Source organism: Ambystoma mexicanum, chromosome 3q (genome assembly GCF_040938575.1).
Source record: "Ambystoma mexicanum isolate Mex_15411 chromosome 3q, UKY_AmexF1_1, whole genome shotgun sequence".
NCBI classification, from domain to species: domain Eukaryota; kingdom Metazoa; phylum Chordata; class Amphibia; order Caudata; family Ambystomatidae; genus Ambystoma; species Ambystoma mexicanum.
The window spans coordinates 1216790217-1216804362 of record NC_090926.1 but is presented as its reverse complement, the minus strand read 5'-3'; the positions used below and the strand labels follow the sequence as shown (position 1 = coordinate 1216804362).

The 14146-nt window shown below is 46.5% G+C and overlaps 1 protein-coding gene across 1 annotated transcript in view; it reads left to right on the top strand.

The window, feature by feature from the left end:
• Positions 1 to 14146, top strand: part of LOC138447769 (intercellular adhesion molecule 1-like) — a 447430-nt gene that overhangs the window by 355400 nt on the left and 77884 nt on the right. The window contains exon 7 of the mRNA XM_069604102.1: positions 8531 to 8791. Within this exon, the coding sequence (XP_069460203.1) occupies positions 8531 to 8791 (261 nt within the window). The remainder of the gene's footprint in view (positions 1 to 8530; positions 8792 to 14146) is intronic.

Here is a 14146-nt window from a genome sequence, read left to right as displayed (position 1 = left end):
GAAACGAAAACAGAAGAGTGAAGAGCTAACCGCATTGAGTGCTATATGTGAATTACTTGGAAAAGGATATGATGAGAATTCCATGTGCGAGGAAGTGATGTAAGCTAAAAACAAATGAAACACAAATTGAACAGACAGGCTGGAGCCTTCCCAGCGACCGTATGTTGTGGGTACACCTGTGGGTGGGACCTGAGTGAATGGAGTGTGTGACGAATCTACACTTCTTGTTGTGGATGTCTGGTATCTGGTGTTTGACACAATGACTGAGACAGCCCTGCCCGAAACTGGAATTAATGCAGTGCGTAATGTTGAATGGTGTGGTACTTGTCCGAATCCACATTCTGTGTTGGGAGTGAGTGTCTGGATGGAGAAGAATGAATGCACAGTGTGCCTGATTGGCGGACTGCTGAATGCCCTTCGAAATGATTGGCTGCCTGAGTGTGACCCAGCAGAATGAATGGGAGATCAACAGTATATCTGGGGACCTCTCACTGCTAGGAATCGTGTTCATAAGATGATGTCCAAACTATGAAGAGTAACTGGAGTGAAACTGAAGCTTGACCTTGAAGCCCTGCTGGAAGAGAAGAATTGCCGTTGCTCTTCTTCATCAATCTGAAAGTTGGTGTCTCTCCAAGGACTGACCCAGAGAGGACCTGGTAAGGCGCCCTCTTCCCGAGCTACGAGGGACCATCGTGCACCAGCTGATCTTTGCCAAAGCTCCCTGGTAGACAGACCTACGAAAGGCTGCCAACCAGAGACGGGGACTGCCGCGGAATCCCAAAGAGATGTGCCCGGACTGTAGTCCGCCACCGTCGACGACCGCTGTCGCCGACCGGAGCTGCTGTGCTCCCATTGCCTAAGAACATTCGATTCACAGACGCGCTCGTCCTCACCGCCGCCCACCTTATCCCGTCGGAGAAGGTCAGGCCGTTAACGTGCCGAGGAGCATCCGCTGGTGGGTTTCCCGCCACCCAAAGACTGCAGAGACTCCGACGACTCGATGCCCTTGCTGGGCCACAGTTCTTCAAACTCTTTGCAGTCCAGAACTATCGGCATCGAGATGCCCGGCACGCCTCTTCCTTGCAGGACGTTTACACTTTCCCGTCGACGAGCACCACTAGGAAAGAAGCTGCCACTTCACCACTGTAGTTCACCCTGTTCTTCGCCGGACGTTCGACTGACTGCTGCCTTAAAGGCTGTCGTTTCCCCGACGAGGAATGCTACAACGCCATGTACTTTGGGGTTGCTGAACTATTGGAAAGACTATTGTGAACAATATATGGACTGGGCTTGTGATATATGTTTATTCTACAGGTTGCCCAGGTGGCGGGATCTCCACACAGAGCTGTCTATTGGTAGGGGCCAGTATTCTGCCATTTGTTCTTACCAACTGCTTTTCTCTTATATCTAGTGTTGGTTTCCTTTACGAAGTGATTTGTGTGACATTTAACCGTACAGCTGATGCACTTTAAAAGAGATCTAATAGTAATTGTGGCACCACATAGAACTGTATAGATTTGCCATTATAGATAACCGAGTACAGAGTCAGTTATCGTGATATTGTACATAACCTTGAATATTAATTATATAAAGACTGTGTTTTAACTAATACAGTGTGCGGACATTCCTTTGTGGGTGCGTGGGCACTACACTGTACTTAAGAACCAGCCCGCATCACCTCCTGAGAAGCTAGGCGTTGATTGCTCGTCATTGCTACCGTAATTGAGAATCTTGGCTGGTGTCCTCTGTGCCTCTCCTCTACCATATAGAGAGCAGAAGTACAGACTCCCCGTCCCCCCCTGCCCCCCTCCAGTCTTTACAAACACCTCTCGGGCTGACAGTACACTTTTCACTCAGGGGCACATGATGTTTACTCAAGAATAGATACCATTTTGACATTGGGATTAGTATTGCAGAATTGAAAAAAAATTGGTATTGAGAACATTGTGATTTCAGATCATGCACCAATAGGGATGGTTTTATCATTAGCATACTCCTCCTGTAGATCACATTCATGGAAGATGAACACTTCAATGTTAGAGGATCAGGCAATGAGGGAGGAGCTTGTAAAAGGAGCAGAAGAGTACTTGCGTTTTAATATGAATGATGAAGTAAATGTGGATAGTGTATGGTAAGGCTTCAGTGTTGGTGGTTATAATGAGTGAGACTATCAGGAGCGAAACGAAAACAGAAGAGTGAAGAGCTAACTGCATTGAGTGCTATATGTGAATTACTTGGAAAAGGATATGATGAGAATTCCAGGTGCGAGGAAGTGATGTAAGCTAAAAACAAATGAAACACAAATTGAATAAACACCTAAGTGAATTCACAGAACATGCTCTTTTTATTGCGAGATGCAATTATTATGAAGGTGGGGAGAAATGTGGTTGTCTGCTGCCTCATCAGCTTTAAGTGATTGCTGGAAGTAAGGCTGTATGTGCAATTGAGAAAAGGAGGGTTGTGTTACATATGACCCTGTAGAGATTAATAGTGAGTTTAAAGACTATTATGAGAGGCTTTATCAGGAAACTGCATTAGATGATAGCGAGCCAATTGATGAATCTTTGAGAAATCAATGTCTGGTTTGTCTGACGGAAGAGGATAAAATGTTACTTGAGGGAGAGCTGTTGCTGGATGAGATCAATGGAGCACTGTATGCTGTGAATATGGGGAAGTGCCGGGTTGCCTGCAGAACTTTATAGGGCAATGCCTAAGGGGGTCTTTAATCTATTTAAAACAACATACACATATTGTAAAGTCAAAGATAAACTTCCACCCTCTATTAGACATGCTACTATGTTGGTCTTTCATAAACCAGGAGGGCCTCCCTTAAAGCCCGGAAGCTATAGCCCAATCAGCTTGATAAATTCCGATTGTAAAATTCTATTGACTGTTATATCAAACAGATTGGGGTGAGTTTTAGCAAAGTTGGTACACCCAAATCAGCCAGGATTCGTAAAGGGAAGATCCTCAGCAACTAATGCGAGAAAACCTTTGTTGACATTGGGCCTCATTCAGAATTTGCCAGTCCGGAAACAACAGTGCCGGTAAACCCGCCGCCACCATTGTTTCCGTACCGGCAAACTACGAGTTCTGCAAGCGGCTGGCGATACGCCCGCTAGGTCTGACCTGGCGGGAGTAACGCCACCCACCTGCAGACGGACACACCGGCACCATTACTGCACGGTGCCGGTGTTTCCACTTCCCCATTCCCATGGAGTCCTGTCGGACTCCATCGGAATGGGGAATTACAGAATGCAGGCTCCGGAATTACCGGATCACCAGGGCTATAATGCCCCAGTAATTCCGGCAAGTCCGGAGCCGGTATTTCATTCCAGGTCTGGCGGCATCCTGGCAGTTTTTCTGGCACGGTTACCGCCGGACTTGGAATGAGGCCCATTGTCTGAATCCAGGTAGCTAAAGGTAGGGGTGGCTGCTCTCTAACTGGACGCAGAGAAAGCATTTGACAGAGTGCGCTGGGAATTCCTATTTGGGACTTTAGAAATAATTAATTTTGGTCACAAATGTATGAGCTGGGTGAAGCTACTGTACACAAACCTGACAGCGGGAGTGTTAACTAATGACACAATTTCAGCAAGGATTGCATTAAAGCCTCCTCAAGGATGTTATCACCTCTGTTGTGTTTCCTGTCCCTAGAGACATTGGCTGTGGCAATCAAGTCAGCGGAATAGGTAGTCTGGATAACCCTCCATGGAGTAACACAGAAATTATGGCTCTATGCAGACAATTTACTCTTAGTATTACAGGACTTGGCATAGTCAACCCCGGCATGTATGGACCTAATCGAGAAGTATGGTAGAGTAGCAAACTATAAAACCAATTGGTGGAAATCGGATGCATTGCCATGCTCACAGGTCAGCAATAGCTTAATTCTATGTATCTAGGGATGTGGCTTACAGATGATGTAAGCCTTATGATGGACTTGAAACTGAAATTAGCGAAAGAAAACTTAGCAGATCTGAAGCCTTGGGAATCATTCAAATTATCATTATGAGGGGAAAATGACAGCAGCACCAACGATTACTTGTTAGGCGCATGATCCCCTTCCGCCAAGTAAACTGATGATGAAAAAACTAATAGTATGCTTCAATCGTTTTTATGGGACACAAACCACTGAGATTGAAACTTTGGAAAGTACAACTCAAGAATGAGAGAGGGGCACTAAGCATACCAAATTTTACAAGATATCACCAGGCATTTATGAAGAGACACTTTTTGCCATTTATAAGCAAGCCATTTGACGATTGGTCTGTTGCTGAAATGAATGTGGCTGGTCCACTGGGGCCATCGGCATTGCTTTCCACCACAAGCAAAGAGAGAGGTGACAAATCACTTTTAACTGAGCATTTAAGGTCTACTTGGAAGGTTATTGCAATGCCTTTAAACATGGAGCACGGTTTGATGGGCGCTGCATCTTTATGGCTGAATCATTTGATTAAAATCACCAACAAAATCTTTTTTGGCCAATTTAGTATTTGGAAGGTGTTAGGAAAATTGGTGCTCTATTTGAAGAATAGTCCTGGCTCTCCTTTCAAGCCTCGAAGAGCAAGTACGGACTTAAGGAATGTTCATTTGGAGAGTATCGCTTGCTGACGGCAGCTATACCTTTGACGGAGCTCAGTGGCTCTGATGATGTACAAACTACTGACTAATGGTTCAAAGGAAAATACAAAGTTACTGGTTTCCTGGACAAATAGTCTTCCGGAATAGATGACCGCACCGAGATCGGAGGCGTTGTGTGGAAATGTTCTGCAAATGCCGATCAATATAGGGGAGAATTACTAAGCAGAGTATTTTGGACACCCGAACGTATGTGTAGGCAATGTCGAAGTCCTGATGCCTGTTGGGGATGTGGTCAGAAGAGAGGGACATTAGAACATATGATGTGTGATTGCTATAAGGTAATATGTAGAAAAGAGTGAGTCAAGGCTACCTCTCCCTTTTGGCGCTGAATGGAAGTTGACACACGACCAGAGTCTAATGTGACATAATTAGATTACACTAGTGAGGAACACATATAATTAAAACAAAATGTATTCTAAAAAAGAGTTACAAAATGGTGACATCAAAAACAAAACAAAAGACATTGGGCCTCATTAGGACCCAGGCGGATTTCGCGGTGCTAAATGCACCGCGAAGCACGGCGGAAAGCCGTCGATAGCGCCATGGGGGTTGGCGGATTTACCGCCCCATTCCGACCTCGGCGGAGCGGTAAATCCCCAATCCCCATTCTGCCCTTCCCCATTCCCATTCTTGCCCCATAGGGTATAATGGGAGTGGGGAAGGAGTTAATTACGCCACCGTAAAATACGGTGGCGTAATTAACAACGAGGTCCCGTAGCGCCATGGTTTTCTCCGCCTGGTAAAACCAGGCGGAGAAAACCTCCATGGCGCTAAGGGAACTCGTAGTACGGCGGACGGGTCCGCCGCGATTAGCGCTGGCGGAAACCCACTCCGCCTGGGTCCTAATGAGGCCCATTATCATCTGTGTGTGCAAAAACAAAGACGCTGTGTTAGGTGTATCTGGTTCGTAAAATTATTTGATTCTAAAGTGCAGTCATCTAGTGGCATGGTTCACAGAAGAATTCCGATCTGTCGTCAGGACTCACAACGCTTGAGAGCATAAGAGTTGGGTAGAGAGGGTGGATGGTAAACTTGTCAACCATTGATCACGGGTCAATGGTAAGTGCCTTTGGGCTAGACACGGCGACTCTGGATAGATGATGTCGTGTATCTCAATCAGCTTTATTTGTTTGTAAAATATTTTGCCAGATTTGAATGGTTTTAATGAATATGTATATGTATTTGCGTGGAGGCCATGACGGGGAAACTTGAGCCCCCAGTTTTAGTGTGCTTAAATCTGGGGACTAATTAAGATGCAAAAGATAAACCAGTAGTGATCTTTAACTCAGCAAAAAAAAAGATTTTTCTCATAGAGTATATGATTCATTTTAACATTTGTGAAAAAATAACATCGGCCAAGACTTTTCTCACCAGCGAATAGCCGTTTTCCCATCAAACCAGCTACGCCACATTCATAGCCCAGTAACCTTTCTTACCAGCTCAGAAACATTGTGTGGTACCTACTGGAAATGCCACCCACGAAATACTGCAATTCTTTTTCCATGTTGGACTTTAAACCACAGCTCATTTTTAGAAGCCCAAACTATTGTATGAGAGTACAGATATAATAAATAATTATAATAATAATAATAGATATGATATGATAGTTTATTTATATACAAGGGAAAGGGAGAAATGGCACATGAGGAGGGTCACACAGCTTGTAGGTTGGTTATTTACCCACCCATTCACTGCCAATGGCCATGTTAATCTCTATTGCCATTCCCGCGTATCTTCTGCCCGTACCCGCCCAAAACACCTCCTCCTGGAATCTCTTCGAGTTTGCTTTAGTCAAGGCTTAACATCAAACTTTGCACTCCTAAGTGCCCGCAAAGAGTTTTTTCAAAGCAGTCTTCTTAGAGTTAATCTTTATTGGAACTGTCAACCAGCTACCACTGTAATAAAAATGTCTTAACAATGTCTGGCTTCAGACACTTGAATATATGCACTATGTGCATCCTTCACTGAAGTCCTTTTTAAAAACAAGCATTGGTAAAGCCAATAGTTTTGGCTTGTGTATAAGTATTAGGTATTTGCCAGGCACTGCTATTAAACGCCAAGGTACTTGCATCATGTTGTACCTGCTACCATCAATGACCAGTTAATACCACTATTGCCGTGCCTGGCAAGTGCCATTCCCATTCCTACACAAAAGCTCAAACTGTTGGCTTTGTAAATACTTTTCAATTTACCTATGCCACATTTCACCACGAGAGGGCTGTCACTGATAGCGAAGCAACACCTATATCCAATACTGTGCTTTATAGCGCTGGGCCCTCTTTGTACATAATTGGTTTGTGAATGTCAGCCCCTGGAGTTGAGTTATTATTCAGATTAACAGGTGTGCTGCTCAGGTCAAGCATCCTCTAGAGAGAGCTTTGACTCTCTATTGGAGCTTTTCAAAATTACAGGTGGGAGAGCCAGAGAAAGTATGTGCAGAGCCCAGCCAGCCAAGTCGGGATGTATGGCTTGACTTTAAGAGCCGGCAAAATACCTATTCCCCACACACATCCTGACTCCAGACCCTGACAAAGCCCATACCTAGTGTTCCAATGTTGCCAGATATGGCACAGTAAGATAAGATTATTTATTTAGCGTGTAAAAGAAAAAATGTCTTACGCTCTACATTTGTAAAGCCAGAGCTATTGGCTTTCGCAATACTTTATATTTTTAGTTTTGACGACGGAAGGTGAGCCTAGTGCAGGGACAAAGGGGTGCCCCTCATGCTTGCCAGTCGATGAGGATAGAGTATTTGGAAAAGAGGGGTTGAGGTTTGGAATGTCTGCATGATATTCTTATACAGTCACATGGATTTAGTGATAGTGGGGGCTGCTTCTCTTGGATGCTATGTATCAAGTTCACCATTCAGGCATATTCACTATCAATTTTTAAAACATTTTTCTTTACTATTGTGTGTTTTGAGCTGTGCTTTAGGAGAGCGTAAAAATGTACTGAATTTCTACTTACCTGCAGAAATTGGCAGCCTACAATGATTTCTTATGGGAATCCTGGACGAACATACTCGCCCTTATCACTTACCGGCCCAGTCATGTTGTATCACAAACCACTCAAACATTGATCTTTGCCCGCATTACCAGAATGTTTCTTAGCCAGGGCACATTTCGCCACGCGGCAGAAATTTTCTAGAAGCCCAGCCTAGATTGATTATGAGAAGAGCCACATACAATGCCAGCCAAACCACACCATTGTTCAAGACTTTGCACAGTTTATACCAGTCCAGTCATGGAGCTTGGGAGCCCATTACAAGATGTGGACGCAGTCCTTAATAGAGATGCTTACAAAAGCGTGTCGGCACCTATGGCAGGTTCCGATGATCCGGCCAGAGCTAGTCACAGGAAGGCTCCAGCTTGACATTTGGCTGATTCTGCCCCAATCCTGCAGGACATTTAGAGTCAATGGTTCAGTTTGGTGCATCTCTTGGTTCGCCTATTCTACAACTTGCAGCCTTCCATATGTTGTGGACTACGACTCCCACTTCACTATTGATGGTGCTGTCTAAGGCTAATGCGAGTTGTAGTTCAAAACATTTGGAGTGCCAAAGGTTGCAGACCCTATGGATTGTGCACAGGTCTGTTCAGGAGATCAAAGGCCGCACAGTTTTCTGTGCATACCATTGCTACATACTTTTGCTGCACTAGATTCAAAAAAACCTGTGCGCTCACTTTCTTTGTAAAACTCTACCTCCGGAGCTCACCCCCTCACCTGCTCCCTCTATCGATCCAGCTCCTCCGCTACACCACCACAACACTTGAAACCCCCTGGTTGTGCCCCCCTATAAATAGCGCTCGCTGCTTCCCAGCTAGGTTTGCACTTTATAAATCCTGTCCATACATACACGTAATAATTTTTTGACTTGCTCTTTCAGATGCACCTAACATCACGCTTCTAATCAATGCTCCTGAAACCATCCAGAAGGGTCATAACCTGACGCTGCATTGTCTTGCGGATGGGCAGCCTGCCCCAGAGTACAGATGGGATACCCCGGTGGGCGCAACCCTCATTTTCTCTTCGGACAACAGTACCATCACCATACAGAGCGCCACAACTAGGGACGCTGGCACCTACATATGCAGAGCCAGGAATCGTCATGGGCAGGACATCGCGCAAAGAGAAATCACTGTGTCAGGTGAGGTGGACTGAGATTACATGTAGGGTGCTTGTATTGTAAGGCACATACACTGCTAAGGCTTTAATGGGGCCTACAGATAATTGCCTTCTAAGGAGGGGAGCACTGCATCTAATAAATGAAGTCCAATTGTGTAGTGGCTTTGAAGGAGTCATTCTCCTTTCCAGGGGTCAAGTACTAAAAATAAAAGTGGGGGTACACATCAACAAACGTAGTGGGATGTGACGTCACTAGAAATGAGCATATCAAGGTCAAATGTGCACATTCCATTAAATTGGCTTTGCATAACGACCAAAATCCCACAAAGCGAATGGCAAACGCACACAAAACTAGGAGAGGCTGTTTTCTTCTAATAAGTGTTTTCGAAAACGTTACAAGCTGTGCATGTTTTAAACTCCAAGAACCAATACAAATGTTTTTTAGAACTTGCAGTACCGAAATGGGACATTTCACCTTTAGCTGTTTGTTAATTTCATAGAGGTTATATGGTGCAGTGTGGAAGTGCCTGGCCTGCCAACCTGACGCCTGCAATTCGATCCCTAATGCCGGCTTTAAGTCATAAATTCAAAGATGACGTTTAATGTTTTTCATTTTAGCTGGGGGCACTGAGTCAACCCTCTTAAAAAAGTGGGTGGACTGCGTCCACTCGCATGTACCCTCGACTTTAGACCTGCTCCTTACCCGTTCCTCCATCACCAACCATTGATAATGAATCCTCATGTAGCACTTCATGCCATATTCCTCCCACTCTAGGTAGTATAATTTTAACCCACTTTAATAGTACCAATGTATAGACGTTGGAAAGATGGCAGGCTGAGCAGGGACTACCTGTGTTTGAACCCATGAAGTTGAAGCCTACCTCATGACAGAGGCAAATGCTTAACCGTTGAGCTACCCAGCCATACCTGGGAATTGGGGAGGCCGTTAGATGTCGGCTGTATTTTGCTTCATAGTTACATATCATTTACTAGATGATTTATTTTTGGTCATCTGTTAGTCACCTGCTTGTGACAGATCTCTCTTCGAGGCACCTCAAGGGAGAAGTAGGGGTGGGTGAAGGAGCCGATCCTTCGCAGCCCTTGGGTATTGCTGTGCAGGTAGTGTGAGGGAAGGGGAGGCAGAGAAGAGCAAGAAAGCAGCATTTCAGAGTTCTATAATGATAATTAGTCCAAGAGAGTCCAAAGATACAAGGTGAAAAGTTGTCATCTTCGATGTGTGGCTGCTTGACAGGAGGCCTGGAGTGCAGGGAGGAAAGAACGGGAGGTCGATTTCTTAATTCTATCTAGCAATAGTCGCCTGAGAAAAGATCACAAGGGGGTGTATGTCCCCAAATTTGCACTACTAAGAACACCAAGCACTTTCCTCAAATATTCTAGGACTGGTGTATACACCTGTCCTAGAATATGGGAGGCAAGGCTTCTAGGGGTGCAGGGGAAAAAAATCACCTACCTGTCGACTATTTCCCAGCCGACATTATTATCACATAGAACCATTTCCTAATATGTTTTATTCTCTACTATTCCTGGTATCTTGTGACAGTATTTCATGTGCCCACTAGGCGCTGGCTGGTTCCCCTTTGTAAAGCTGACTTCGAATGGATTGTGTCCTCCCATGTATTCCTCATCTTAAATATTCGTATCATCAGCTTTGCTGCTTCGGAAAAATAATTCCATACCAGAGGAACGCTGTGCTCGATGTCGTGGCGTTGATGTCCCTCGAGGGCTGCCGGAGTGTGTTGACGTAATCTGCAGTATAAATGGCTCGAGCCACGCCCGTTGGCTTCATTTCCGTTTTCCGAAAGCTTTCGCTTCGTTTGTATGAAAACGGCGCTTCAGTCTTTCGAGATGTCTTCCTCATCTAACCCTTCTACTCCTAAAACTGGCTTTAAAAAGTGCCAGACTTGGGGGAAGAAAATCTCTATACGTTACCCCCATCGAGTTTGCCTCTGGTGCCTGGGTCCGGACCATCGAGTTGACGAATGCGGTTCCTGTCAAGCTATGGGGAATAAAGCTCTCAAGGAGTGATGAGGTAAATTGGCGGTGGGGTAGGAATCTTCGAAGGCCTCTTTGAAAAAAAATAAAGGCTCTGCGGAGTCTAGGGAAAAGTCCCGATGTAAGTCGAAGAAATCCAGGTCGAGTCGGTCAAGAACATCTTCGTCGTCTTCTTCGAAGAAGGCGAAGAAGAGGTATCACTGATCTCCCTCTTCTTCGTCGTCTTCTGTTACAGGGGTTATCACCTGTCCTTCAACGCATGATTCCCCTAGAAAATGGGAGGTTTTTAGAGCCTCAATGATGTGAATCTTCAAGAATGCGGCCCGGCCCCCTAGAAGAAATCGCGTGAAGACCATGCCCCAGCTCATTCTAAGGATGACAGAGGAAGGTCAGAGACTAGACGCTCTAAATCTGGCAAGAAATCGTCGAGGGTGTCGTCGAGAGAAACCTCTTCGATACCTCATAAAAAGAGTAAGACAGGCCCATCGGTGCATTAACCAAAGGCGACATCAGACAAAATGGCGTCATTGAAACCTGTGTCGAAGGTTTCCTCAACGCCTCTGTCGAAGACTTACTTGACACCAGTGCCGAAGGCTCTGTCTACACCTTCTTTGACGGCGCTTCTATCTAAAGCTCCTTCGACCTTATCAAAGCCAGCGTCGACAACATCGACTCCATCAACGCCTTTGTCGAGGGCAACATTGATTCCGGCACCAGTATCGACTCCTTTGGCAAAACCAGGGTCAATGCCCTCACAAACCACGGGTAAAATGTTTCACCCTGTGCCAAGAAAATACTTTTTCTAGTCCATGGCCTCTATTTAAGCAATGAGTTGATAAGGCGTACCCTTAGACAGTAAGCTCTTCTCAGTTGAGAATATCGAAAAACAGAACTGAAGCCAACGGGCGCGGCTCGAGCCATTTATCCTGCGGATGACGTCGACACCGTATGGCAGCCCTTGATGGACATCGACACCATGAAATCAAGCACAGCGTCCCTCTGGTGTGGAATTGTTTTTTCCGAAGCAGCAAAGCTGATGATACGAATATCTAAGATGGGGAATACGTGGGAGGAACATTCAATCGAAAGAACGTTACAGTTGGTAAGTAACTTGTTCTTTTGTAAGCCTTGTGCTCTTATGTCCTAGGAGCTGTCCGCAACTAATCCGAGGGGGTTTAGCGAGAAACAAGCCTGTTTTTAAAGCTTTTGTAGAGGGACGGTGTGCAGTTGTAGGAGGCCTGGTAAGAGAACCCATTCTTGCTTGTCTGATACGAGGGATCACCATGGAAAAAAATTGAAACCGAATAATGATTTGCCACTGAAGTCACTGAAAGTTTAGACATTTAAGTCTCCCATTATAACTAATGACGGATGTGTAATCATTAACGTGGAGAAGATTGAACATGCCATGTCTGCAGTATGGGTGGTCATTTGGGAGTCAATGAAGTATGTGCTGGTGTCCAGTTGATATGAAGGATTCCATATTCATTTTGGATCACATCATTATAAAGGACAGTGCAGTCGCATGCAAACCAGATTTCGGACATACAATGTATGAATTGAGTCTGATGTTAGGAGGCCAAAGGTCTGTCTTTTGTTTCATTTTTTTCAGAGCAGGCATTAAGAAGTTAACATTGTCCAGCATGGGGTCTGGCATGGATTCACATGCTCATGAATATTCCCCGTCGTCGGGCTGGGAATCCTCAGTAAAGAAAAAATCAGTTTCACTTCTGAACTGTCTTTTTCCTACTAACCAATCGCTGGTCTCTTGGTCATACTGCCCCCAGCCAATGACTGCCGTCTACCTAAGCCCCTCCTCTGGCAGCCATCTTCAGATTTTTACCACACGTTAGATTGGTGGGAGTCCTTGTGATTATCTCTGACTTTTTACTGCGTTTTGCGCTTTTTCTTAGAGTTTACTTAATTCTTTCGGTCAATCGAGCCTAAAGCTCCATCGATCCATCATCTGAATAACGGGAACCCGTTTTTCAGAACTTTCTATGCCCCTCAAGAGCGTTTATCGTCGAGTTCCCTTCTTGGAGGATTCCGGAAGATTCTTTGACGCCTACTCCATGTGCACATGGCTGAAGATAAAGGAGACTCGACGCCTCTGTTCAGTATCTGCCCTGGATGTGGACTACAGAACCTTTTCCTGGATGATGGGCACTCCCTGTGCCTTTACTGCCTACATTCCGACCAAACGCACATGGAGGAGACTGTGCGTTCTGCAAGGATATGGTGCCTCGCACCATGAAGTACCGTCGCAAGCGGCTCTCCCTGTGGCTCCAGTCCAAGATCCCTGTGCAGCAAGCCTCACCTAGCAAGAGGAAATCTGAGCAGACTTCTAAGACCTTTGAGGGTGCTCCGGCGACCCAACATAAGGCAAAGCACTGTGAGCCCGCGGGCACCGGGAGCGCCGTTGGGACGGGCTCCTCGGCGGCCGGGTCTGGAACAGCATCTCAGGCATCCTCGGCCACGAGCCAACGCTCCGGGATCATGGAAGAGGAGGAAGTCGGACCATCCGGGTAAACTTCTGGAGAGATCCCAGCCGACTCTGGAGAAAGCCAAGGGGGAGCGGGGCGCTGACCCTCCTCCCACGATGAAGGCCTCAAGCGCGCCCAAGGTCGTGAAGGCCCAGGTTCACCAGGCGAAATCTTACCTTGAAGGAGTGGTGGCGTCCCTAGCTAAGTCCGCGGATGCGGATTCGCAGGAGGCGGCCCCTAAGACGAGTGTTTCCCTGCCTGCTCGGATAGAATCGTCTTTTCTACCCATTGATGCCGATCAGCTCCCCTAGACCGTCCCCGCTGGTCGAGCAGAAGGGGGCTAGAGGGTAGTCCAACAGGGCTCCGACATCTCCTCTGAGGAGGAGCTTTCTGGTATGAAGGCCGTACTGGATAAGAAGTTCGTCGAGGCCAGGTCCTATAGGAAGGACCCCAGCAAAGCGGATGTGGAGAGCAGTGAGGAAACCGACAAGGAGCAGCAGGGCGGTGAGGTGCCAGAGGACATCACACCACTGCTACCGCTCCCGTTGCAGCCACCACAGCAACCTCCACCACCGCCAGCGGACGTGTCGGCGGACATCCTACAGGCAATGCACACCTTCGGCTCAGAGATCTGTACAAGTATGCCCTTGTCTCCAGCGGGTGATCCCGCGGCTCCTGGGCCGTCGGGGGAACCCCCTGTCAAGAGAAGGAGACTCCATACTCCACCTCCTTGCCATCCTTCGCCGCCATCCCCTCCTCCGAGGGACGAGACGGAACCGGATACGGCGACGACGGGTACCGACGACGGAGTTGTCCTCCCATCGCCAGTGCACAGGGCCTTGCCGCCCGACGAGATTGGCTCTTTCCATGCCATGATTGCT